The sequence below is a fragment of the Lepus europaeus genome, chromosome X (assembly GCF_033115175.1).
Source record: "Lepus europaeus isolate LE1 chromosome X, mLepTim1.pri, whole genome shotgun sequence".
NCBI classification, from domain to species: domain Eukaryota; kingdom Metazoa; phylum Chordata; class Mammalia; order Lagomorpha; family Leporidae; genus Lepus; species Lepus europaeus.
The window spans coordinates 1,200,786-1,226,841 of record NC_084850.1 but is presented as its reverse complement, the minus strand read 5'-3'; the positions used below and the strand labels follow the sequence as shown (position 1 = coordinate 1,226,841).

At 52.7% G+C, this 26,056-nt stretch overlaps 1 protein-coding gene across 1 annotated transcript; it reads left to right on the top strand.

Moving 5' to 3' along the window:
- The first annotated feature begins 71 nt into the window (after positions 1-71).
- ZFP92 (ZFP92 zinc finger protein) lies at positions 72-8,243 on the top strand. The gene is made up of 5 exons (XM_062184362.1): positions 72-267; positions 6,047-6,100; positions 6,269-6,395; positions 6,920-7,024; positions 7,300-8,243. Exons 2-5 carry the CDS (start codon positions 6,068-6,070, stop codon positions 8,241-8,243), a joined length of 1,209 nt encoding a protein of 402 aa, XP_062040346.1. The 5' UTR covers positions 72-267; positions 6,047-6,067.
- The last annotated feature ends 17,813 nt before the right edge of the window (positions 8,244-26,056 follow it).

The window sequence follows — 26,056 nt, the reverse complement described above, 5'->3', positions numbered from 1 at the left end:
CGCCGCGCTCCCCGGGTCCCGTTTCCACTCCTCCGCCGCCTGGGCCCCGCCCGCTCCCAGTCCAGCTTGTCTCGGGACAAACAGACAGCGGGGCAACACGGGCCTCCTAAGCGCCAGGGTGGAGACCTGGCCAGAAGCCCCACCCCACCCCACCCCGCCTCCTGCGGACGTCGTTCCGGAGGGCTTCTTGGAGGCGGCGGCCTTGACTTCGGGCCTGCCAGGGGGCGGGAGGGGAGACCTACAGCCCCGGCCATCGGTGAAGTCCAGGTACGCCCCCACGAAGTAGGGTTGCCAGGGGAACGGATTGGGACCATCTCGGCGGGGGTTGTGGAAGGTGGGGACAGGTGACAAGGAGGGCAAGGGAGCAGCAACGGCAGGGGACAGTGGAGGTGGCCCCCGGAGGCGGCAGAGCACTGACAGAGTGCCAGGGCTGCGGGGTCAGCCTGGGTGGGGTGGGCGCCTGGGTTTTTCCCGTTTCTCTCTGGTTGATTTTCAGCGGCTGGGCTAGGGCTGGCAGAAGAGCATCCGGCCACTCCTCAGCCTGATAAGTTTGGATTTTATGCATCCGGGTGTGAAAACACCAGCCACACCTACACCGTGAGGTCGTGGCACTGTTATCCAAGAACACCAGGCCAGCTGATCACAGCCACCGTCCCAGGGGAGCCCCAGATTGTGCTCCTGCAGTGATGGTGGGGAGAGTGTTGACAGGTGACAGCACCAGGGAAGGTGGGCGAGGGGGAGAGAGGGAATGGAAGTTGGGCGGCAAGTTTGAGTAGTGTGAGCAGACTGTCTCGTTTGAAAAAGAGGGCGAGCTCAGAGAAAGCTATGTGGGTGGCAGAGGACCTGCCCCGCCAGCCCAGCCCGGAGGATCACTTTGAATGTCCAGGTCAGCCCTGCCTCCACAGGGGGTGACACCTGGAAAGCCATTGGCAGGGGAGCTGCTCTGTGAGCTCCGCTGGGCCAGGCTCCAGGGAGGCACAGGGTAGAGTGACAGCGCACCCAGGCCTGACTTCAGCTCTGGCTCCCTCAGATCTCCCTCTCTGGCTGCGCCACCAGATGGGTAGCAGGTGACAAGGACCTCAGGCCTGGGAAAGCTGATGGGACAGAGAGGGGGCAGTCAGGGTCTTGAGCTGCTGGACCCCAGAGAATTTCCAGCAGGCAGGAAGACACCTCACCAAAGTGGCCCCGCCAGGCTCTCCTCGTGGATGCAAAAGCCCAAATTCCTGATGCAACATCAGTGACGTTACTGGATGCTTTTTCTGCATGTTTATTTGCCTGGCTTTTTGCTTTTTCTGGGGAAGCCGTGCCATCTAGTGGACACCTGCTGCAATGGCACAGAAGGCTGCTGGCGGCCTCTCCCTTTCTGTTGGTGCAGTTTCGCCACAGTTCACCATCTGTCTCTCTCGGTCCTGTCTTATCTTTCCCTCCTCAGTGTGGCCGCCTGGCTCAGTCTCCCTGCGCGCGGCGGTGGAGGAGTCACTCACGCTGTGCCACGATGCCTCCTGTGGAGACCTCCAAAGTGGATATTGAGCCTGTGGTTGTGGTGGCTAAATAAATAAATAAATAAATAGGCTTATGCTGTTTTCCAAAATGATCATTTTATTCTAGACTGAAAACACGTAGAATTCCCTAGAACCTTTGCATCACCCCACCGTGAAGCCAATACCCATCAGCAGTCTCTCCCCAGTCTCCTGTGCCCTAGCCCCTGGCAAGCACCAATCTGCTTCCAGACACTGTGGACCAGCCTGTTCTGGACACGTCCTCTGTTTGATACAGTGTACCGACTTTTTTGGCTGGCACACCACGCACCTGCCAATGGAGCACCCTTACCACTGGACAAGATGAAAGGTGGAATTCTTTGCTGCCTGCGGCCCTGCAAGAGAGGAGGCTATGAGGCGGGGCACAAGGGGGCCACACCCAGGGGTGGGGCGGGGCCTGATGAGGGGCCTGTGGCTGAGGTGGCCGGAGTTCTCAGGTGGTTGCAGGTGGGCTCCAGAGTATAGCGACTGTGCCCAAGGGTCTGGCTCCTGGCCCCAGAGTGTGGAGGGCTAAGGAGAAGGGCAGTCTTGGGAAGGGATTCGGCAGACTGGCCAGCACAGCTTCAAATCTGGGTCGAGACGGCTGTTGTGAAATAGCGTGTCACCTCACAGCTGTGTGGTCATGCGCCATGTGGCCTTCAGCGTGTGTCTGCCTTTCTTCACTTCCCACAGTGTCCTTGGGGTCGCGTACGCTGTGGCACGTGTGCTGGACAAACAGTACTGCGTACAGGGCCCATATTTGCTTTCTCTTGTCATCCATCGGTTGATGGCCACTCGGGTTGCTTCCACGTGTGGTTCATCCTTTCTTTCTTCTGCTTCTGCTGTTTTTATGTGTGTGCTGAAATGTCTGCAAGTACGTTGCCGGCTGTCTCCTCCACAAATGCTTCCGTATGCTTGTCTAAAAGGCCATTTTCTTCCAGCATCTGCCTAAGTCCCCGAGCACGTGCGATCCCCTGCAGCCCTCAGGGCTGGGGGACATGTGACCCGCCAGCCGTGGAAGACCCACAAAACCATTTGGTCTGGCCCTGCCAAGGCAAGTACAGGCGGGACTTGCGATTCAGTAAACCGACGGCCGGCTAATATTGAAGTTGCTCATTTTGTATGGCCCGTGTATGAAGTGCTAGATAGCCAAATGGCCTCCGGCGGGAAACAGGTCCACAGCCTTCATCTGCCATGGCTTAAATATGGTTGCCGGGTGAGCCCCAGCAGTCCATGCGTGTTGCAGGCCTGCTTCTCAGTGCGGTGCTCTTGGGGGAGGTCCTTAAGGAACCCTGAGTGAGTTCTCTAAGGAGTGAGAGTTACCGATCTCTGGTTTCCTGTCCGGCTTCCGCAATGCACCCAAGCCTTCCCTGGGCTGCTTCCTGGTGGCGTCAAACTGGTGCCTCTGTCCCGACAACCCTTGGGGAATGTCACTTGGCAAGAGTGCTTCTCACCACTCCCACTGCCAACAGCAAACACTCAGAGGAGATGTCGCAGTTGCCCTCAGGCTGTCACCTAAAGCTCCCAGTAGTGTTGTTCCACCTTGAAAGGAGCCTTTTGTTCCTCACTACTGGAAACTTTGTCATCAGAAGCAGCATATGACGTCGCAGGTACTAAGGCGTTGCGGCAGCTGTTGAGACACCGCCTGGTAGGTCCCCAGGCCTCATCACGGTGCCTAGGTCTCCCCGCCTAGCAAATAAAATAAAGAACGTAAGCCCCAGGCGAATACTGTAGCTGTGCCTATGCTCTGAAACTCCCAGCCCCTCACTCGCTCTCTGTCCTCCCTCCCTCCTCTTTCCCACTGTCTTTCCCCTCACTCTCTGTTCCCACTTTTCTCTCTGCCGCACCCTACCCTCTGTGCCCCCTCTTCCACTCTGCCCCACCCCCTGGCTCTCTGTCACCCGTTCTCTCTCTGTCCCCATCTTTCTGTTCCTACTGGCTCTCTGCCCCCCATCTGTTCCCCCTTTCTCTGTCACCCCTCCTCTGTTTTTCTCCCTCCCTCTGTCTTCTCCATCTCTGTCCCAGCCCCTCTATCCTCCATCACCCCTTCTCCCGCTCCCCCTCTCTCTGTCTCTCTCTCCTCACCCCATTGCCTCTCTCTCTGTTCCCCTCCCTACCTCTCTGTAACCTGCTGTCTCTGCCCCCCCTCCCTGTCTCCCACTCTCTGTCTCTGTCCCTTTCTCTTTCTTCCCCCCTCTCTCCCCAACTCTCTCTGTCCCTCCTCTCTATGACCCCCCTTTCTCTTTGTTCCCCCTTCTCTCTCTCTGCACCACTTTCTCCGTTTGCCCCATCCCTTGTTTCTCTCTGTCCCCCCCTCTCTCTCTCGGTCCCCACCCTGTCTCTGTGCCCCCCCCATCGTGTCCCTCTTTCTGTCCCATCATTCTCTGTCACCCTTCTCACTGCGTCTCCCTCTCTGTACCCTCAGCAACATGGGCAGTACCCTTCTCTCTGTCCCCTCTTCATGTCCCCTCTCCTGCCTCCCTCTCTCTGTCCCTCCTCTCTCTTTCCTCTGTTTGTTCTCCCCCTCTGCTCCCCATTTCTACAATCTCTCTGTTCCCTTGTTCTCTCTCTGTTGCCCTTTCTCTCCCTCACTCTGCGTCCACCTCTCTCTCTCTCTCTCTCTCTCTCTCTGGCCTCCCCCTCTCTTTCTTCCCCCCTCTGTCTTTCCTCGCTCTGTACCCTCATCTCTCTTCTCCCCTCTCTGTCCCCACCCTCTCTCTCTTCAGCCCCTTTTCTCCCTGTCCCAACCGTCTCCCTCCCTGTAGCCCCCTCTTTATATCTGTCCCCATTCTGTCTAGGTCACCTTCTCTCTCTCCATATCCCCTCTCCCTGTCCTATCTTTCTGTCCCCCTCCCTGTTTGTCACCCTCCCCCTCTCTATCCCCAGTCTCCCCCCTTCCTCTGTGATTCCTTCGCTCTCTGCCCTTGCCCTCTCTCTCCGAACCCCCTTTCGCTCCCTGTCTCACCTTCTATCCCTCTGTGCTTCACTCTCCTCACTCTCACAACCCTTCTGTCTCTAATCTCTCCCTGTACACTCTCTGTCTCTCTCTCTCTCTCTCTCTCTCTCTCACACACACACACACACACCCTCTGTCTCCATGCCCCTCGTTTTTCCCTGTCCCCTTTTTCTCTTTCCCTCCTCTCTGTCCCTTTCTTTCCTTGCTCTTCTTGTCACCCCCATCTCTCTGTCTCCCTACCTTACTACCCTGCTTTCTTTCTGCCCACCCTCTCTCTGTCTTCATTCTCCCTCTCTGTCTTTCCCCCACCATCTCTGTCTCACAGCTCTCTGTCCCCATTTTTTTTAAAGACTTATTTATTTATTTAAAAGAGTTACACAGAGAGAGGCCTTCCATCCGCTGGTTCACTCCCCAGTTGGCTGTAATGGCAGGAGCTGAGCTGACTGAAGCCAGGAGCCAAGAGCTTTTTCCAGGTCTCCCATGCGGTGCAGGAAACCAAGGACTTGGGCCATCTTCTACTGCTTTCCCAGGCCATAGCAGAGAGCTGGATCGGAAGTGGAGCAGCCAGGACTCAGATGGGCTCTCATATGGGATGCCGACACTGCAGGTGGCGGCTTTACCCACTACACCACAGCGGCAGCCCCTGTCTCCACTTTTGTCTCTCTATGCCCCCTCTGTCAGTCCCCCTGCCTGTCCCCTATCTCTGTCCCGCCATTTTTCTTTGTCCTTCCACCTTCTATGTTCCCGTATCTCTCTCTTTCCTCTTCTCTGTCCTCCACTCTGCTTCCTTCTGTGTGTCCCCATGTCTGTGTGCCCCCTCCGCCTGTCCCCCTCTTTCTGTCTCCTCTTCTCTCCATCCACCCTCTGTCCCCAAGTCCCCTCTGTGTCCACTTTCCATCCCCCCCTCCTGTTCACACCCTCTCTCTCTGCGCTCCACCGCACAGCCCTCCTTCTCTCGCTTTCCCTTCTTTCTCCCTGCAGAAAACAGTTTGTCAAAGTGCCCTCCAGCTGCTGCCTGGCACACCTGCTCCTCTGCCCGGGACTTCCACGTTGCACTCTCCAGCCAGATAGGAATAACATCTGCCTGCCCAGCTGGCTCCTGGCCATGAGAACCGACATGGAGAAGCACGCAGCCCTGTGACTACTGGCCCCTGTGCCCATTGTGTGCTGTCTGTGCTCGTGCTGTGAGAGCGACTCTCCCTGTGCCCACGAGGCCCTGCCAGCGCCTACTTTCCCTGTGCCCACGAGGCCCTGCCAGCGCCTACATCTTTGATTTGTGGCCTCCAGACCTGGGAGAGAATCCATGGGCGCTGCTTTAAGGACCCCAGGGGACATTTCCAGAAAGGAAGCAGCAGGTGGCGCCTGTGCTCCATGGGGTGTCTGGGGTCCTGAGTCCATGGGCCTCCCCCGGAAAGGCCCCTCACTTTCTCCCTGCTCAGTGTCCCCTTGCAGGCGACAGGTGGACAGGAAAGACTAACCAAGCTTGTGCGACATGTCACCAGTGGCTCCCGAGCAGCCAGGAGCTGCCCCCGGCTGGACTCGTCTCACCTGGGGCTCTGTACACTTTCCCTAGCGTCTTGGTGGCTCCCTGGCGATGGCGGCCATCCTGCTGCCCACGAGGCCCAAGGTGAGTGGGTGGCCCTGGCGCGGCCTGCCCCCTGAGCTAACTCCTCCTGCAGCCCACCCACTGCCGTGCACCCTGCCCCGCCAGGTTTTCTTGCCGTCGCTTCCTCCTGGGACCTGGGGGGCAGAATCCTCCTGCCATCACTGGATGACTGGATGTGGCTTCTCTTAGGTACCGGTATCTTTTGAGGACGTGTCTGTGTACTTCACAAAGACAGAATGGAAGCTTCTAGACCTCAGCCAGAGGCTGCTGTACAAGCGGGTGATGCTGGAGAACTACAGTCATCTGGTGTCACTGGGTGCGTGTCCCCAACCTCCCACCTTTATGACCCTGTGACCAGAGGCGACCCTGCCAATTCAAAGGCAAAGCCAGGATTCGCCGGCTTGGGAGCCAGCCCACGCCAAGGTCTTTCCAAGCGTTTCCCTTGCTACTGCCCCAGGTTTGACACTGAACCTGGCTCCCTTTCCTCTCCTAGAGCCTCCACTGGAATCTCACCCCATGGGAGACCAGCTGCTTCTGCTGGCTTCTTCCTGACCCTCACTGGGTAGCTGTGGGGCTCCAAACACAGTTCTGGAATCGTGAGCTTTGAGAGCTCCTGACTATTGGCATGTCGGCAGGCATCCCCTGGGCCACGCCCTCCCCCACCCGCCCTTCTTCTGTGACCTCCCTGCAGGCCAAGCAGCAGCATGGTTTTCCTTGGCCTTCCTCTGGGACCCTTGCCAGTGGCACTTTGTGGCGGATTCTTTGTTATCCAGATTGAACAGTGACTCCCTGCCCTTAGCCACAATGCTCCTGACTCCCTGCTTCATTTCTCACGAACAGGATTTGCCTTCTGCAAGCCTCACGTAGTGTCCCAGCTGGAGCGAGGAAAGGGGCCCTGGGTGGCAGACTTCCCCCGGCTGGGGGACCCCGCAGGACTGCGTGCAGGTGAGTGAGGGGTGCTCGGCGGTTTCTGTTGGTGGAGCAGAAAGTGGAGGAGGGTGGGAAATTCTCTCCACTGGCCGATGTCGCGCCCTGGGAGCCCCCAGCCTAACACCATCCCCTGTGCTCGCTGTGCACCTGCTCTGTGGGCATCTAGGGGCATCTGGCTCTCTCCCCCAGGGTCCTGCGCTGCTGCTTCTAGCTCCCCGGGCTTGGCCTGAGGGTGAAGAAGCATAGCGCCCTCAGTAGAGACCCAGGGAGGGGTGGCATTGTCCTTACAGGCGACAGGGGAACCAACAAGATGCCGAAGGCAGGACAGGAACATTCTGGAAGAGAACTCCGCATAACAGACCTTCCGGCTGGCGAGGAGAGTGACGCCTTGGGGACAGCAGCCCAAAGAGGCCCTCAGGGCTTAGGGCAGAACCTGGCCCCGAGGCCACAGCTGCCCAAGGGCATCGAGAAGCGCTACCCGTGCCAGCAGTGCGGAAAGTCTTTCAGCCGCAGCTCCAACCTCATCAAGCACCGGGTCATCCACAGCGGCGAGAAGCCCTACGCGTGCCCGGACTGCGGCAGGCTGTTCCGGCGCAGCTTCGCGCTGCTGGAGCATGCGCGCATCCACAGCGGCGAGAAGCCGTTCGCGTGCCCGGACTGCGGCAAGACGTTCACGCGCAGCTCCAACCTCATCAAGCACCAGGTGATCCACAGCGGCGAGAAGCCGTTCGCCTGCAGCGAGTGCGGCAAGCTGTTCCGGCGCAGCTTCGCGCTGCTGGAGCACGCGCGGGTGCACAGCGGCGAGCGGCCCTACGCGTGCCCCGAGTGCGGCAAGGCCTTCAGCCGCAGCTCCAACCTCATCGAGCACCAGCGCACGCACAGCGGCCGCAAGCCCTACGCCTGCCGCCAGTGCGACAAGGCTTTCAAGGGCGTGTCGCAGCTCATCCACCACCAACGCAGCCACAGCGGCGACAGGCCCTTCGCGTGCGTCCAGTGTGGCAAGGCCTTCCGCGGCCGCTCGGGCCTCAGCCAGCACCGGCGGATGCACAGCGGCGAGAAGCCCTACGAGTGCAGCGAGTGCGGCAAGGCGTTTGGCCGCCGGGCCAACCTCTTCAAGCACCAGGTAGTGCACAGCGGCCCCGCTCGTGGCCAGGCCTCGGCGGCCGCCGGCACTGCAAACAGTCACGCGCGCGTGAGCCCCGCGGCGCGGCCTCCGCGGCCTCGGCGCAGCTGACCCACGGCGGCGCACCCCTGGAGGCGGCCGCAAGCCTGCGCGGGTGGCCCCCGGCACCCTGCTGCCGCGAGGGCAAGTCGCTGCTCAGCCGCCACCACCAAAGCTCAGGGTCCCGCCTTGAGGCCCAGAAACTGGGCAACGACCCAAAACGCGAGGAAGACCCCGTGAGCCCAGGGCAGGCACCGCTGTGCGGCACAGGTGAGCACGCAGTAGGGGCCACGCCAGCAGAGCTGGGTCCGGTCGCTGCCCAGTGCTCAGGGCCCTCTGGCCCGGGGCGGGGAGCTGCAGGAGCTCAGGCCGACCGGGTTCCTTGGAGTTGAGAAATGGCCTCACCCTACAAAGCGTTGGGGGTTCCCAGGATTTGCCACTAAAAGCACTTTAATCCTTTCAGAGCTTATAAATGCAGAGGGCTGGGAACTTTAGCTGCTGCAGAACTTCTATGTGACGGGGTCCTCCCGACCCCAGGCAGGCTCGGTACAGGGTTGTGCTCTGACTGGCGGTAGTTCTGGGCAACAGCTGGCTCAGGAGACTGGCTCCTGGGCTCTGGAAGCTTCTCTTGAGGAGAGGAGCCCTTTGCCAGCGGTCCCTCACGGTGCTGGTTTTGCTGTCCCCCCTGCTCGCCCACTGCAACCTTCCGAACCCCAGACCCCACCAGCAAAGGCCAACCTGGCCCTCCCCAACGCCCCCCTCCGACCCCACCAGTGCCTTCCTTGTGGCTGGTGACAGGAGGAGAGCAAGACAGGTTAGGAATTTGCACTAAGCGGGCCCCGAAAGCAAATCGTGCATGGGCATTTTTGGCATGTCGGAAGGGTTGGCCTACTTTGAGTGTTTTTGGATTCAGGGTTGCTAATGTATGTTGGAAGCAGATTTTTGCATATGAGACTGTCAGGGAATCACTCCTTAAATGAAAAGCTGACCCCAACCCTCTGAGAAGACCTCAGGCGGGAGGGAGGGAGCAGCCCCAGGGCGGGCCCTTCAAATGGCACTTTACTGAAAGCTGTGGGAAGGTTGCGACAGCCAAGCCCTCGGCTAGCCCGAGGCAACCTGCTGGCAGGTCCTGTCCTGTCCCCGAGCCCCATGCTCTCCCCAGAGTTCTGACCCTGAGCGTTGGGTGAGCTGCCTGGTTCCTTTCAGCCCTCTGCACTCCCAGGGGAAGGGTCTCTGTCATACAGAGGGCCCCAAAGGCAGGCGGGGCGAGGGGTGGCAGGGGCCACCCATGAGATCTCCCAAGAGGAGCTTACACCTCTGTCTCAGGACACTGCTCAGAGCTCCGATCACTAAGACAACTCCAGAAATTTTACACACACACACACACACACACACACTTTGTACCTAAAATTATCTTATGGAAAGTTCTAGAGCTTTTGTCTCTTTCAGTGCACCCCTGTCCCCTTGTTCTAGGATTGCCTTCTTGTCTGTTGTGTTCGGCCTTGCATCCTGAACCCTGGCTGCAGACCGTGGTCTCCAAGGCCTTACCATGAGACAATGCAGAGTATCTGCAACTTTGGATTTTCCGTGGGAAAAATCTTTGAAGTCCCGGGTGAGGTGACTGGGCAATTGGGGTTTGTCTGAGACACAAACCGTCAGGGCCAGGGCTAGGAGGGATGCAGGAAGTACTCTGGTAGGTGACGGCCTGGGTTCCTCCAAATCGGAAAGTCACCAAATCTTACTAGGCCGTGGCTCGCGGCAGTTGGTTGTCCTGTATAAGCTAGCTTTGTTTCCAGGAAGTGCCTTTTTTCACCTCAGAAAGCACCCCGCCCCCAGCGCTTCCCGAGGTGAATGACATTGGAAACACCAGTGCATCTTTTTGTCTGCCAGTTCTGGCTTGGTCTAATTTAGCTGCTCTTAATGAGGCTCGTGCCGCAGGGTAGCTACAGGTGGTATTTTGTTGGTCCTTTGAAACTCTGCACACTTCTCAAGAGCTGGAGCAGTCTCTCCGTGCAACTGGTAAACCGGCCTGCCGAAGTCATTATTTAAACTGAGCAGATAGGCAGCTGGGACCAGGAAGGGAGGCTAGGCTGCTCCTACATGTTCCTGAACCAAGTGCACATCAGTCTCCTGAGAAACACAGGCTAACTTCCAGTTGTTTCTTGAGAGACTGATTTCAGGCAAGACGGCAGTGTCCACACTGGCCACCACGGGTACAGGGTGGAAGGCAGCATTCTAGACTGGAAGTGGAGGTCGAGGGACTTCTTGCAGTGAGGGGGCCACGGACAAGTTTGAGTTGGGACAGGCTGGGGAAGAAGGGAGGGCGTGGCGTGTTCGTTTCAGGTCAAGAGGTCAATAAAACTGCATTGTGGAGAGCCTGGGGTGTAACATGCCAAAGATCTGGAACCCAACAACTCTGAAACATGAAAGATCCCAACAGTGAGGATGGAAAGTTAATGTGAATGATAATTGCTGTAGCATTTGAGTGTGCACATTCGGGTCCACCAGTTTTGTGCACTGTAAACATCTAGATGGTTCTGATGCCCCTGAGGTGGCGATGTGTGTGCCCACAGTACACAATGACACAGTGTGAGAGGGGATGGCTTTGACGCCAGGGGCCCCAACATTTCTCAGGAGTACCCTTGCCATGCTTTTGGTACCTGCCCTAATGTGTGTCTCTGACCTCACCAAACGGGCCCTCCAGGATTCCTGGACAGCTTCTGTGAAGGTTCAAGGCCTTGGTCCCTCAAGGGGGTACAGTGTCTCATTTTGTACTCAAGAAGCCCCACAGTTAGACCTTCTCCAGCACCTGGGAACATTCAGGTAGAAAACTAAGGCTGTCTGAAGATTTGAGGTGACTAATTTTTTTTTTATCTTCCCTTAACAGCTTTATGCAGGTACAAAAGGTACATGATAAATTCCACATCTTTCATGTGTACAATTGCATGAGCTTTGCCATGTGTGTATACCCGTGAAACCACCCACCCAATCAAGATAGAAAATATAGCCATTGCCCCTAAAAGTGGCCTCCACTCCCAGGAAGCCCTCCTTCCTGCCCCCTCCCTCCCCTAGCCCCACAATCACTGCCCCCAGTTGCTTTCCCTGTAGTTTAATTTGTGTCAGTAGACTCAGCCAGTGTGTGTGGCCTCTCACTCAGCATAGCTGTCTGGAGGTTCATCCTGGTGCCGGTGGGATGTCAGTACTGTATGCCTGTTGCTCAGTAGCATCCCATCAGATGCGTGAACCACAATGCCTGCTGGATGCTGTTGCTACACATTGAGGTTTCTAGCCATGACAAATAAAGCTGCTGTGAACATCGGTAGACAAGTTTCTATGTTCTCATTTCTTGGGGATTTATAGCTGACAGTGCACTTGCTGGGTCATGTTTAACTGCCCAACTGTTGTCTAAAGGCGTTGCGTCACTTTGTGGTCCCAGTTTCTCTCAGTCTGCTTATTGTCTATCTTTCTGGTTCTCACTATTCCAGGAGGTGTGAGGTGATCTCTCACTGTGGTTTTGCTTGGCAGTTCCCTGATGAAGTGTCTGTTCAAACTCCTTGCTCATTTTTAATTATGTTGTTTGTCTTATTACTAAATTTGAAGAGTTATAGACACAGCCACTTTGTATTTTGCAGATATCTTCTTCCAAATATCTCCTTGCCTTTCCATTTTCCTACCAGTGTCTTGTGAAGAGCAGAACTTGTAATATCTTGATGAAGTCCAAATGATGGATTTTAAAAGTTTATATTTTATGCAAACACATCACTAAGAGCTTACCCTGTGTTTTCTTAAGGAAGTTTTATACATTCCACTCTTAAATGTAAATTTATGATCTATTTTGTGTGTGGTGTGGGGCAAATTCACAATTTCTTTCTTTGTACATAGATACCCAGTTTTCCCAGCACTCTGTTGAAAAGATGATCTTTCCCCCCACTTGAATTGACTTGGCATCCACGTGGAAAATCAGTCAGCCGTCTGTGTGTGAATCTTCTGGAGTCTTCATGGCTTTCCATCAGTCATATATGGGAGCTCTGGCCCACAAGACGAATTTCTTTTTTTTTGGGGGGGGGGGGGTTGGAGGGGACTTTGGGAATTCAATCAGTTTACATGAGCTCATGAGAGAGAAGCTCTTGGCTAGGATTAGTGCCCAAGCTAGGATTAGTGCCCAAGCTCCACCATGTGAGGCCACAGCAAGCGTGTGGCCATGCACAAGAAGAGTCCAAGAATCAAACGTGCCAGCCCCTTGATCTGGGACTTCTCACCCTGCAAAACTGTGAGAAGCACATATGTGTTGTTTATGCAGCCCAGTCTGTGGGATTTTCTTACAGCAGCCCACACGGGCCAAAGCAGATAGTCTGTCTTGATGCCAGTGACACACTCTCTTGATTACTGCAGTCTTACAGAAAGTCTTGAGATCAGGTCCTGAGTGTGAGTTCTCCATTATTCTTCTTGTTCGATTTTTTTTTTTTTTGGTCTAGTCTAAGTCTCTTGCATTTGCACAGAGTTTTGGAATACCTTGCCAATTTCTATGAAGGAAAAAAACCTGCTGGAATTGGGATTGGGATTGCATTGAATCTATAAATCATTTTTTTACATATTTTAAAGATTTATTTGTTTATTTGAAAGGCAGAGTTACAGAGAGGCAGGGGCAGAGAGAGAGAGAGAGAGAGAGATCTTCCATCCTCTGGTTCACTCCCCAAATGACTGCAATGGCCAGAGCTGCGCCAATCCAAAGTCAAGAGCCAGGAGCTTCTTCTGGGTCTGCCACGTGGGTGCAGGGGTTCAAGGGCTTGGGCCATCTTCCACTACTTTCCCAGGCCTCAGCAGAGAGCTGGATTGGACATGGAGCAGCTGAGACTCGAACTGGTGTCCATATGGGATGCCAGCATTGCAGGTGGAAATTTAACCCACTATGCCACAGCGCCGGCCCCCATTACTGACATCTTAACAGTACTGAGCCTGTCAGTCCGTGTACATGATAAAATTCTTCATGCTGGCGGTCCTTCTGGAATTCCTCTGGGCAATGGTTTGTAGTTCCAGTGCCAAGATCTTCTTCATGCAGAACTGCTTAAATGGGTTGCTGATTTTGAGGTTATGATCTTATCCATCCTTAGGCGTATTCATTTGTTTCTTTGATACTTTCCATTAGCATGGACCCTATATGACAATAGACAATAGGCTTGACTATAAGAAAACTGTGTGTCCCTCAATGATGGTTCTGAGAACTTATAATTATTCACAGATTTAAAAAAAACACCTTTTCTGTGAAAATATTCCTCGATATATTACATCCTTCCCTTCCATATTCTTTTTTTTTTTCCTTCTTAAAGATTTATTTATTTATTTAAAAGTCAGAGTTACACACAGAGAGAGGAGGGGAAGTAGAGAGAGAGAGAGAGAGGTCTTCCACCCGCTGGTTCACTCCCAATTGGCCACAATGGCTGGAGCTCTGCTGATCCCAAGCCAGGAGCCAGGAGCTTCTTCCAGGTCTCTCATGTTGGTGCAGGGGTCCAAGGGCTTGGGCCGACTTCTACTGCTTTCCCAGGCCACAGCAGAGAGCTGCATCAGAAGAGGAGCAGCCAAGTCTCGAATCAGCGCCCATATGAGATGCTGGCCCTGCAGGCAGTGGCTTTACTACACCACAGTGCCAGCCCCTTTCCCTTCCATATTCTTGCCGGTTAAGTGGGAACAAAATGAGAGGACGCAAGCAGCTAAGGGGCAGGGAGAGCAGGACAAAGGAGGAAGCGAAGGAGAGCAGCTCTGGGGGGCTGAACACCTGGCGCTAAGGTGTTCTGGAGGGCTGGCGTCCTGGTACAGAGGGTTAAGCTGCTGCCTATGGCGTCAGCATCCCTTATGGGAACACTGGTTCAAGTCCCAGCTGCTCTGCTTCTGATCCAGCTCCCACGAATGGGCCCAGGGAAAGCAGCAAAAAATGCCCCCAAATGCTTGGGTCCCTGCACCCACATAGAAGACCCGGATGAAGCGCCCGACTCCTGACTTCAGCCTGGCCCAGCTCTGTTGGCATTTGAGGAGTGAATCACAGGGTAGAAGACTCTTTCTCTTTCTCACTCTGTCATTCAAAATAAATCTGTTTTTTTGTTTGTTTTGGTTTTGGTGTTTATGTCTCAGGGAAGAAGCGTTCAATTTTCTCACATAAGGATTCTGAGGGTGGTTTTCTGGCCCTGATTCAGGAGCCAGCATCTCTCCGATTAGCTCACGTTTGTCTCATGAAGACACTGATGTCCAGCCATCACGAAGGCTTTCCATTCTGGAAGGAGGACCAGGCGGGGACAGCCTCATCTGTCCCCTTTGATCGAGAAAGCAGCAATTTCCCCAGGAACTTGCCTCCAAGGTCCCCAGCGGGGGCCTCTGCAGCCAGAGCTGGTTCACATGACCGCCCTTATCTACAACAGAGGCTGGGAAAGCGGGGGATGGGCCGGTTCATCGGGACAGGTCACCTGAGGCTGAGCGCACTGATGCTCTGAGCTATGTTGGGTGGGAGCCGTGCAGCCACAAGCCCAGGAATGCCTGAGGCTACCTATGAGAGGTTGGAGAGGCAGGAAGGAGCCTCCCATAGAACCTTTGGAAGTGAGAGTATGAGGCAAGCCCTGCTCCACGCAAGAGCTGGGCTGAAAACCGAGATACGGGCAAAGGAATTGCTTCAAAGAGATCAGACCCTCATTACAATGCATCCCCGTGGTAAACATCGCTGCCCTTCCCCTCTCGCACCAACCCTCACATTCACTTCTGTGTCTTGTAACTGTTTCTATCTCTTGCCAGTGCCATGAACTCAGCCATGGCCCACACGGGGTCCCTGGCTGTCATTATGTGCAGGGGCATGGACCCTTGCTCTCTCTTTATACCAGTCCTGGAGCTGCTGACTGAACTCTGCTCCAATTTCGCAACTTTGTCCATTTGGGAGTGACTGCATGAGTTTAGCCAAATGCAAAGATAAAATCACCTCAAAGTAGATTCAACTGTTTTTAAAGATTTATTTCATTTATTTGAAAGGCTGAGTTACAGAGAGAGAGGGGGAGACACAGAGAAATCTGTCTACTGGTTCACTCCCCAAATGGCCACAACAGCCAGCACTGGATAGTTCTGAACCCAGGAGCCAGGAGCTTTTTCTGAGTCTCTCACATAGGTACAGGGGCCCAAGGACTTGGGCCATCTTCTGCTGCTTTCCCAGGCCATAGCAGAGAGCTGGATCAGAAGAGGAGCAGCTGGGACTTGAACTGGCACCCATATGGGATGCCGGCACTGCAGGCAGCAGCTTAACGGGTTACACCACAATGCCAGCCCCATAATTCGATTTTCTGAAAAGGATTGTGCAAAAGAAAAAGGCAACCTTAGTTAAGCCCTGCTTTGGGCCTAGGTTCTCAGCAGCTTCCACGCTGTGGGCTGGGGGAGGAAGGCTGGAGGATTCAGCACAAGGGCTCAAAACAGGGCTGGAGCTGTCGCAGCGTCCACTGCGTGACCCCTCCTCCCAACACCCTAGGACTCAGATGGTCTCCATTTGGCAGGGGAGCAAACTGAGGCCAGCTGGTGGAGTAACTTCTGGTTACAGAGCTGGGAGCCCTGCCCCTGCCCGCCCAACTTCCCATGCATCTCCTCTACCCGCTCCCCGTGTACCTGTCCTGCCGGCCCTCCCTTGCCTGCCACTCCGTCTGTCTGTGAGGCTGGACTCTTCCTCATCTCTTTCTGTGGCCTCCTCCTGTGGCTGGATTTGAGGATGGGTGCAGCAGAACAGCCACTGTGCCCACCAAGGACACTCTGGCTGTGCCCCTGCGGCCCCCAGCACAGCTGCAAGCTCCCCACACCCAGAGAAAGCTCTATCTGCTTCCGACAAGGGCCCTTCAGCAGCCCGAGGGCCACACTGAGCTCTAGGCTCGCTCGTGGAAAGATAGTGTGCCTTGCAGTGACATTGAGGTAGCATCTGTCTGGCTAGCTGAAAGCCTAGGGCAGGGACCAGCACCCCAGCTAGCTGGAGAGAGCTGGATCCGGGCTGGGGGCCACTGACAGAGACTCAGTGACCCCTCCTGTCCTCCCCAACCCTTGAGCAGGCAAACCCAGAAGGCTGGGATGTTTCTCTTCTCTCTCTCTCTCTCACACACACACAAATAAATTTGTAACAATTTAAAATCCATGTATATGAGGAGCCTCCAAAGAGTTCATGGAAAATATATATTATGGAAATAATGCATGGGTTTCGGTTTATTTATTTGTTTGAAAGAGAGAGGGACAGGGAGAGGGAGAGAGAGAGATCTTCTTTTTTTTTTTTCTTTTTTTTTTTCTTTTTGACAGGCAGAGTGGACAGTGAGAGAGAGAGAGACAGAGAGAAAGGTCTTCCTTTTGCCGTTGGTTCACTCTCCAATGGCCGCCGCGGTAGCGCGCTGCGGCCGGCGCACCGCGCTGTTCCGATGGCAGGAGCCAGGTGCTTCTCCTGGTCTCCCATGGGGTGCAGAGCCCAAACACTTGGGCCATCCTCCACTGCACTCCCTGGCCACAGCAGAGAGCTGGCCTGGAAGAGGGGCAACCGGGACAGAATCCGGTGCCCCGACCGGGACTAGAACCCTGTGTGCCGGCGCCGCAAGGCGGAGGATTAGCCTGTTGAGCCACGGCGCCGGCCGAGAGAGAGATCTTCTATCTGCTGATTCTCTCCCCAGTTGCCTGCTATAGCTGAGACTGGGCCAGGCCAAAGCTGGGAGCTCAGAACTGAACCCAGGTCTCCCATGTGGGTTGTAGGTACACAAGTACTTGAGCCATCACCTGCTGCCTCCCAGGGTGTGCATTAGCAGGAAGCTGAATGGGAATCAGACTGGGACTTGAACCCAGGCACTGTGATATTGGATGGAGGCATCCCAAGAAGTGCCTTAACTGCTATAGGATTTTAAGTTTTTGAAGCAAAATAAATTTATCACTTAATTTCATTTTTCCACAAACTTTTTGAACCCATGTAGTACCCAGTTTTTGGCCAAACACCAGTGTAGATGTGGCTGTGAAGGTAATTTTAGGTGAGATTAACTTTCTTTTTTTAAAGATTTATTTTATTTACTTGAAAGAGTTACACAGAGAGAGGAGAGAGAGAGAGAGAAAGGTCTTCCATCCACTGGTTCACTCCCCAAATGGCAGCAACGGCCAGAGCTGCGCTGATCCAAAGCCAGGAGCCAGGAGCTTCTTCTGGGTCTCCTATGCGGGTGCAGGGGCCCAAGGACTTGGGCCATCCTCTACTGCTTTCCCAGGCCATAGCAGAGAGCTGGGTCGGAAGAGGAGCAGCCGGGACTAGAACCGGCACCCATATGGGATAAATGAATTGTACATAAATGAATTGAACAGCACAAATATCAAACTAGATCTCAGAGGCCACCTCTCCTAAGGAGATGCAGTTTTCTGAGTGCGTGGAGCATTTTTAGAAATGATTCATGCATTTGAGCTCGGTTATGCTTTGAATTGTGTCCCACTTCCCCTTCAAAAACCATGTGGGAGTGCAACCCCCAGAACCGCATAATCTGACCTTGATCTTGGCCTTCTGGCAGCCCCACACATAGTGTTCACTGAAAAAGCTGGTATTTTAGGCAACACATCATCCAATGCAACCAAAACACAGACTACAAGGAGAAGCAAAATGACAAGCTTTCTCTAAAGCAAAGCCAAGAAAAATGATTAATAGCAAACACAGTCAAATCTGCACTCAGAGACTGCAGACTTTGAATGCCTTGGCTATTCAAAAAAAAAAAAATGATGGCAAAGGACATTAGTCTTCATCTTCAGAAATTAGAAAAAAATAGAACAAAAACAAAACCAAATAGTTGAGGCGGAATTACACAATATGAAAAATGGATTTAATGAAGCAGAAAATTTTGAAAGGATAAAGGAAAGGCAAAATTCTGTGCTGTTCTTTGAAAATGCCAATAAGGTATATAAATCTCTCACAATCCTTGTTAAGGACCAAAAACTGTATGCAGCTACAAAGGAGAAAGGAGAAAACACTACAGATACTAAAGAAATGAAAAGAATTATGCCAATATGCTTGAAAGCCTAGAAGATGTTAACTGTAAAACAACTCTTAAACAACAAAGGTGGTGCTGCGGGCTCAGCCACTGCTTGCAACACCGGTATCCCATAGTAGAGTGCCAGCTCAAGTCCTGGATACTCTGCTTCCAATCCAGCTCCCTGCTAATTCACCTGGGAAAGCAGCAGATGATGGTCCAAGTGCTTGCTCCTGGCTTCTGCCTGGTCCAGCCCTGTCTGTTTCAGCCCTTTGGAAAGTGAAGCAGTGGATAGACGATCTCTATCTCCCCTTCTCTTTCTGTCACTATGCTAGTAAGATCCCATTAAGTCAATGCGTGGGAGTGGGATGTGTGCATGTATGTGTGTGTCGTATAGGGGTTATGTGTGTAGTATACATATGTCAGGGTGTGTCTAAGTGTGTGTGAGCATGAATGTGTGGTGGGGAAGTGGGGACTTGCATGTGTGCCTGTGTGAGTGTTGGTGGCATGCTGTGGTCTGAATGTTTGTGTCCTCCGAATTCCTATATTGAAACCTAATCACCGAATGGGAAGTGATAGGGTTATGAGGGCAGGGCCCCATGAATAGGATCAGTGTCTTTTAAGACACCCCAGGAAGCTAACTGGTCCCTTCCACTCTGTGAAGACACCACACGAAAGCACCATCTACAAAGAACAGGCTGTCACCAGACACTGAATGACTAGAGCCTTGATCTTGCACTTGCAGTCTCTAGCACTGGGAGAAATAGATGTGTGCTGCTTGAAGGCCACCCAGGAATGGATGTTTAGCCTAGCAGTTAAAAGGTCACTTGAAACAACGTTGTCTCACAATGGGTACCTGAGTTCAATGGCCAGCTCTGGCTCCTGACTGCAGCTTCCTGTTAAAACAGACCCTGGGTGGCAGCTGGTGATGGCTCAAGGACTTGGGTCCCTGACAGCTATTGCAAGCATTTAGGAAATGAATTAGCAAATGAAGGCGCGCTCTCTCTCTGGCTCTTGCTCTTGCTCTTGCTCTCTCTCTCGCTCTCTCTCTCACTCACTCTCTCCATCTTGAAAACCCACACAGGCAATGGATGACCTTTTGTTGTGGCGGTCTGCACAGACTAAGATAATATGCAAATAACACTCCCCAGGTCTTCATGGCAAGTGATTCCCTTAGGAGAGGTTGATGTTCCAAAGACTTTGAAAGGCAAAAAAACAGGTGTGTGTGTGTGTGTTTTGTGTGTAAGGATGCACGTGTGTGTGTATTTGTGGGTAGGGATGCATGTGTGAGTGTGGGGATTCCTCTGTGTGTGAGTGTGGGAGCATAGAGATGCTTCTCTGTGTATGTGTATGTGTGAGTGCAGGGATGTGTATATGTGTATGTGCAAGCACATGGGTATGTGTGTGTGTGTTGAAATACCTGTGTGTGTGTCTATAGGGATGCTTGTGTGTGTGTAGGGATGCCTGTGTGTGTGTAGGGATGCCTGTGTGTGTAGGGATGCTTCTGTGTGTATGTGTATGTGTATGTGTGAGTGCAGGGATGTGTATGTGCAAGCACATGTGTATGTGTCTATGTGTCTGTTTGTCAAAATAACTGTGTGTGTGTCTATAGGGATGCCTGTGTGTGTGTAGGGATGCTTCTGTGTGTATGTGTGAATGCAGGGATGTGTATGTGCAAGCACGTGTGTATGTGTGTGTGTCAAAATACCTGTGTGTGTGTCTATAGGGATGTTTGTGTGTGTGTAGGGATGCCTGTGTGTGTGTGTAGGGATGCCTGTGTGTGTGTAGGGATGCTTCTGTGTGTATGTGTGTATGTGAGTGCAGGGATGTGTATGTGCAAGCAAGTGTGTATGTGTGTGTGTTGAAATACCTGTGTGTGTGTTTATAGGGATGCTTGTGTGTGTGTAGGAATGCCTGTGTGTGTGTAGGGATGCCTGTGTGTGTAGGGATGCTTCTGTGTGTATGTGTATGTGTGAATGCAGGGATGTGTATGTGCAAGCACGTGTGTATGTGTCTGCCAAAATACCTGTGTGTGTGTGTCTATAGGGATGCCTGTGTGTGTGTAGGGATGCTTCTGTGTGTATGTGTGAATGCAGGGATGTGTATGTTCAAGCACGTGTGTATGTGTGTGTGTGTCAAAATACCTGTGTGTGTCTATAGGGATGCTTGTTTGTGTGTAGGGATGCCTGTGTGTGTGTGTAGGGATGCCTGTCTGTGTGTAGGGATGCTTCTGTGTGTATGTGTATGTGTGAGTGCAGGGATGTGTATGTGCAAGCACATGGGTATGTGTGTGTGTGTATGAGAATACCTGTGTGTGTGTCTATAGGGATGCTTGTGTGTGTGTAGGAATGCCTGTGTGTGTGTAGGGATGCCTGTGTGTGTGTAGGGATGCCTGTGTGTATGTGTATGTGTGAGTGCAGGGATGTGTATGTGCAAGCACGTGTGTATGTGTCTGCCAAAATACCTGTGTGTGTGTCTATAGGGATGCCTGTGTGTGTGTAGGGATGCTTCTGTGTGTATGTGTGAATGCAGGGATGTGTATGTGCAAGCACGTGTGTATGTGTGTGTGTGTCAAAATACCTGTGTGTGTGTCTATAGGGATGCCTTGTGTGGGTGTAGGGATTCCTGTGTGTGTGTAGGGATTCCTGTGTGTGTGTAGGGATGCCTGTGTGTGTAGGGATGCTTCTGTGTGTATGTGTATGTGTATGTGTGAGTGCAGGGATGTGTATGTGCAAGCACGTGTGTATGTGTCTGCCAAAATACCTGTGTGTATGTCTATAGGGATGCCTGTGTGTGTGTAGGGATGCCTGTGTGTGGGTGTAGGGATGCTTGTTTGTGTGTAGGGATGCTTGTGTGTGTGTAGGGATGCTTCTGTGTGTATGTGTGAGTGAAGGGCTGTGTATGTGCAAGCACGTGTGTATGTGTGTGTGTCAAAATACCTGTGTGTGTGTCTATAGGGATGCCTTGTGTGGGTGTAGGGATGCCTGTGTGTGTAGGGATTCCTGTGTGTGTGTAGGGATGCCTGTGTGTGTGTAGGGATGCCTGTGTGTGTAGGGATGCTTCTGTGTGTATGTGTATGTGTGAGTGCAGGGATGTGTATGTGCAAGCACGTGTGTATGTGTCTGCCAAAATACCTGTGTGTGTGTGTCTATAGAGATGCCTGTGTGTGTGTAGGGATGCTTCTGTGTGTATGTGTGAATGCAGGGATGTGTATGTGCAAGCACATGTGTATGTGTGTGTGTGTCAAAATACCTGTGTGTGTGTCTATAGGGATGCCTTGTGTGGGTGTAGGGATGCCTGTGTGTGTAGGGATTCCTGTGTGTGTGTAGGGATGCCTGTGTGTGTAGGGATGCTTCTGTGTGTATGTGTGAGTGAAGGGATGTGTATGTGCAAGCACGTGTGTATGTGTGTGTGTGTCGAAATACCTGTGTGTGTGTCTATAGGGATGCTTGTGTGTGTAGGAATGCCCGTGTGTGCGTGTGTGTAGGGATGCCTGTGTGTGTGTGTAGGGATGCTTCTGTGTGTATGTGTATGTGTGAGTGCAGGGATGTGTATGTGCAAGCACGTGTGTATGTGTCTGCCAAAATACCTGTGTGTGTGTCTATAGGGATGCCTGTGTGTGTCTGTAGGGATGCTTGTGTGTGTGTAGGGATGCCTGTGTGTATGTGTATGTGTGAGTGCAGGGATGTGTATGTGCAAGCACGTGTGTATGTGTGTGTGTGTCGAAATACCTGTGTGTGTGTCTATAGGGATGCTTGTGTGTGTGTAGGAATGCCTGTGTGTGTGTGTAGGGATGTCTGTGTGTGTGTAGGGATGCTTCTGTGTGTATGTGTATGTGTGAGTGCAGGGATGTGTATGTACAAGCACGTGTGTATGTGTGTGTGTGTCAAAATACCTGTGTGTGTATAGGGATGCCTGTGTGTGTGTATGGATGCCTGTGTGTGTGTGTAGGGATGCGTGTGTGTGTATGTGTATGTCTGAGTGCAGGGATGTGTATGTGCAAGCACGTGTGTATGTGTCTATCAAAATACCTGTGTGTTTTTCTTTAGGGATGCCTGTGTGTGGGTGTAGGGATGCCTGTGTGTGGGTGTAGGGATGCCTGTGTGTGTGTAAGGATGCTTCTGTGTGTATGTGTATGAGTGAGTGCCGGGATGTGTATATGTGTATGTGCAAGCAAGTGTGTATGTGTGTGTGTTGAAATACCTGTGTGTGTCTATAGGGATGCCTGTGTGTGTAGGGATGCCTGTGTGTGTAGGGATGCTTCAGTGTTTATGTGTATGTGTGAGTGCAGGGATGTGTATGTACAAGCACGTGTGTATGTGTGTGTGTGTGTCAAAATACCTGTGTGTGTATAGGGATGCCTGTGTGTGTGTAGGGATGCCTGTGTGTGTGTGTAGGGATGCGTGTGTGTGTATGTGTATGTCTGAGTGCAGGGATGTGTATGTGCAAGCACGTGTGTATGTGTCTATCAAAATACCTGTGTGTTTTTCTTTAGGGATGCCTGTGTGTGGGTGTAGGGATGCCTGTGTGTGGGTGTAGGGATGCCTGTGTGTGTGTAAGGATGCTTCTGTGTGTATGTGTATGAGTGAGTGCCGGGATGTGTGTATGTGTATGTGCAAGCAAGTGTGTATGTGTGTGTGTTGAAATACCTGTGTGTGTCTATAGGGATGCCTGTGTGTGTAGGGATGCCTGTGTGTGTAGGGATGCTTCAGTGTGTATGTGTATGTGTGACTGCAGGGATGTGTACGTGCAAGCACGTGTGTATGTGTGTGTGTGTCAAAATACCTGTGTGTTGTAGGGATGCCTGTGTGTGTGTAGGGATGCTTGTTGGGGGGGGATTCCTGTGTGCTTAGGGATGCTTGTGGAGGGGATACCTGTGTGTGTAGGGATGCCTGTGTTTGGGTGTAGGGATGCCTGTGTGTGTGTAGGGATGCTTGTGTGTGTGTAGGGATGCTTTGTGTGTGGGGGGGGATTCCTGTGTGTTTAGGGATGCTTGTGGGGGGGATACCTGTGTGTGTAGGGATGCCTGTGTGGGTGAAGGGATGCCTGTGTGGGTGTAGGGATGCCTCTGTGTGTGTAGTGATGCCTGTGTGTGGGTGTAGGGATGCCTTGTGTGTGTATGGATGCCTGTGTGTGTGTGTAGGAATGCCTGTGTTGTGTAGGAATGCTATGTCTGTGTCTATAGGGATGCCTCTGTGTGTGTAGGGATGCCTGTGTGTGGGTGTAGGTATGTCTGTGTGTGTAGGGATTCCTGTGTGTCTATAGGGATGCCTGTGTGTGTAGGGATGCTTCTGTGTGTATGTGTATGTGTGAGTGCAGGGATGTGTATGTGCAAGCACGTATGTATGTGTGTGTGTGTCAAAATACCTGTGTGTGTGTATTGGGATGCCTGTGTGTGTGTAGAGATGCCTGTGTGTGTAGGGATGCTTCTGTATGTATGTGTATGTGTGAGTGCAGGGATGTGTATGTGCAAGCACATGTGTATGTGTCTATGTGTCTGTTTGTCAAAATAACTGTGTGTGTGTCTAATGGGATGCCTGTGTGTGTAGGGATGCCTGTGTGTGTGTAGGGATGCCTGTGTATGTGTAGGGATGCCTCTGTGTGTGTAGGGATGCCTGTGTGTGGGTGTAGGGATGCCTGTGTGTGGGTGTCTATAGGGATGCCTGTGTGTGTAGGGATGCCTGTGTGAGTGTAGGGATGCCTGTGTGTGTCGGGATTCCTGTGTGTGTGTGTAGGGATGCTTCTGTGTATGTGTATGTGTGACTGCAAGGATGTGTATGTGCAAGCACGTGTGAATGTGTGTGTGTGTCAAAATACCTGTGTGTGTGTCTAATGGGATGCCTGTGTGTGTGTGTAGGGATGCCTGTGTGTGTAGGGATGCTTCTTGTGTATGTGTATGTGTGAGTGCAGGGATGTGTATGTGCAAGCACGTGTGTATGTGTGTGTGTCTCAGAATACCTGTGTGTGTGTCTATAGGGATGCCTGTGTATGTGTAGGGATGCCTCTGTGTGTGTAGGGATGCCTGTGTATATGTAGGGATGCCTGTGTATGTGTAGGGATGCCTGTGTATGTGTAGGGATGCCTGTGTGTGTGCAGGGATGCCTCTGTGTGTGTAGGGATGCCTGTGTGTCTAATGGGATGCCTGTGTATGTGTAGGGATGCCTGTGTGTGTGCAGGGATGCCTCTGTGTCTATAGGGATGCCTGTGTATGTGTAGGGATGCCTCTGTGTGTGTAGGGATGCCTGTGTGTCTAATGGGATGCCTGTGTATGTGTAGGGATGCCTGTGTGTGTGTAGGGATACCTGTGTGTGTGTAGGGATGCCTGTGTGTATGTAGGGATGCCTGTGTGTGTGTAGGGATGCCTGTGTGTGTGCAGGGATGCCTCTGTGTGTGTAGGGATGCCTGTGTATGTGTAGAGATGCCTGTGTGTGTGTAGGGATACCTGTGTGTGTGTAGGGATGCCTGTGTGTGTGTAGGGATACCTGTGTGTGTGTAGGGATGCCTGTGTGTGTGTAGGGATGCCTGTGTGTGTAGGGATGCTTCTTGTGTATGTGTATGTGTGAGTGCAGGGATGTGTATGTGCAAGCACGTGTGTATGTGTGTGTGTCTCAGATTACCTGTGTGTGTCTATAGGGATGCCTGTGTGTGTGTAGGGATGCCTGTGTGTGTAGGGATGCTTCTTGTGTATGTGTATGTGTGAGTGCAGGGATGTGTATGTGCAAGCACGTGTGTATGTGTGTGTGTCTCAGAATACCTGTGTTTGTGTCTATAGGGATGCCTGTGTGTGTGCAGGGATGCCTCTGTGTCTATAGGGATGCCTGTGTATGTGTAGGGATGCCTCTGTGTGTGTAGGGATGCCTGTGTGTCTAATGGGATGCCTGTGTATGTGTAGGGATGCCTGTGTGTGTGTAGGGATACCTCTGTGTGTGTAGGGATGCCTGTGTATGTGTAGGGATGCCTGTGTGTTTGTAGGGATACCTGTCTGTGTGTAGGGATGCCTGTGTGTGTGCAGGGATGCCTGTGTATGTGTAGGGATGCCTGTGTTTCTAATGGGATGCCTGTGTATGTGTAGGGATGCCTGTGTGTGTGCAGGGATGCCTCTGTGTGTGTACGAATGCCTGCATTGTGTAGGGATGCTGTGTGTGTGTCTATAGGGATACCTCTGTGTGTGTAGGGATGCCTGTGTATGTGTAGGTATGTCTGTGTGTGTAGGGATGTCTGTGTGTGGGTGTAGGGATTCTTTTGTGTGTAGGGATGCCTGTGTGTGGGTAGGAATGCCTGTGTTGTGTAGGGATGCTGTGTGTGTGTCTATAGGGATGCCCGTGTGTGTGTAGGGATGCTTCTGTGTGTATGTGTATGTGTGAGTGCAGGGATGCCTGTGTATGTGTAGGGATGCCTCTGTGTGTGTAGGGATGTCTGTGTGTGTGTGTGTGTGGGCATGCCTGTGTGTGTGTAGGGATGCCTGTGTGTGTGTGTAGGGATGCCTCTGTGTGTGTGGGTGTGTGGTGGACACTGTGGTGATTTCCAGGTTGGGGTTGCTATAAACAAAGCTGCCATGAACACTCTGGTACCAGGCTTTGGATGGGCTCACAAATCCCCTCTGCCAGCTAGAAACCTAGCAGCGGAAGTGTTGGGTGGCACCTTGCGAACAACTTGGTATGCTTAGCCTTTTTGCTTTTAGTCATTCTAAAAGATGTTACATGTTTACGAATTTGGAGAGCTGATTTTTAAACATGACCATCACTAGAAATTAGAGCATGGGCAGGAATTCAATCCAGCACTGAAAACACCGGTTCAGACCCCACCATCCTGTTCTGAAGGACCTGAGTTCCTGGCTCTGGGCTCTGACTCCAGAGTGCTGCCACCCGTGTGGGAGACCCGGATTGAGTTCCAGGCTCC

Excerpts from the sequence above, each read along its gene's own strand:
- ZFP92 (XM_062184362.1), top strand. The coding sequence starts at position 6,068 with ATGGCGGCCATCCTGCTGCCCACGAGGCCCAAG. Across the intron at positions 6,101-6,268 it reads TGCTGCCCACGAGGCCCAAG|GTACCGGTATCTTTTGAGGA; the intron begins GTGAGTGGGTGG and ends GGCTTCTCTTAG. Across the intron at positions 7,025-7,299 it reads CCCCGCAGGACTGCGTGCAG|GCGACAGGGGAACCAACAAG; the intron begins GTGAGTGAGGGG and ends TTGTCCTTACAG.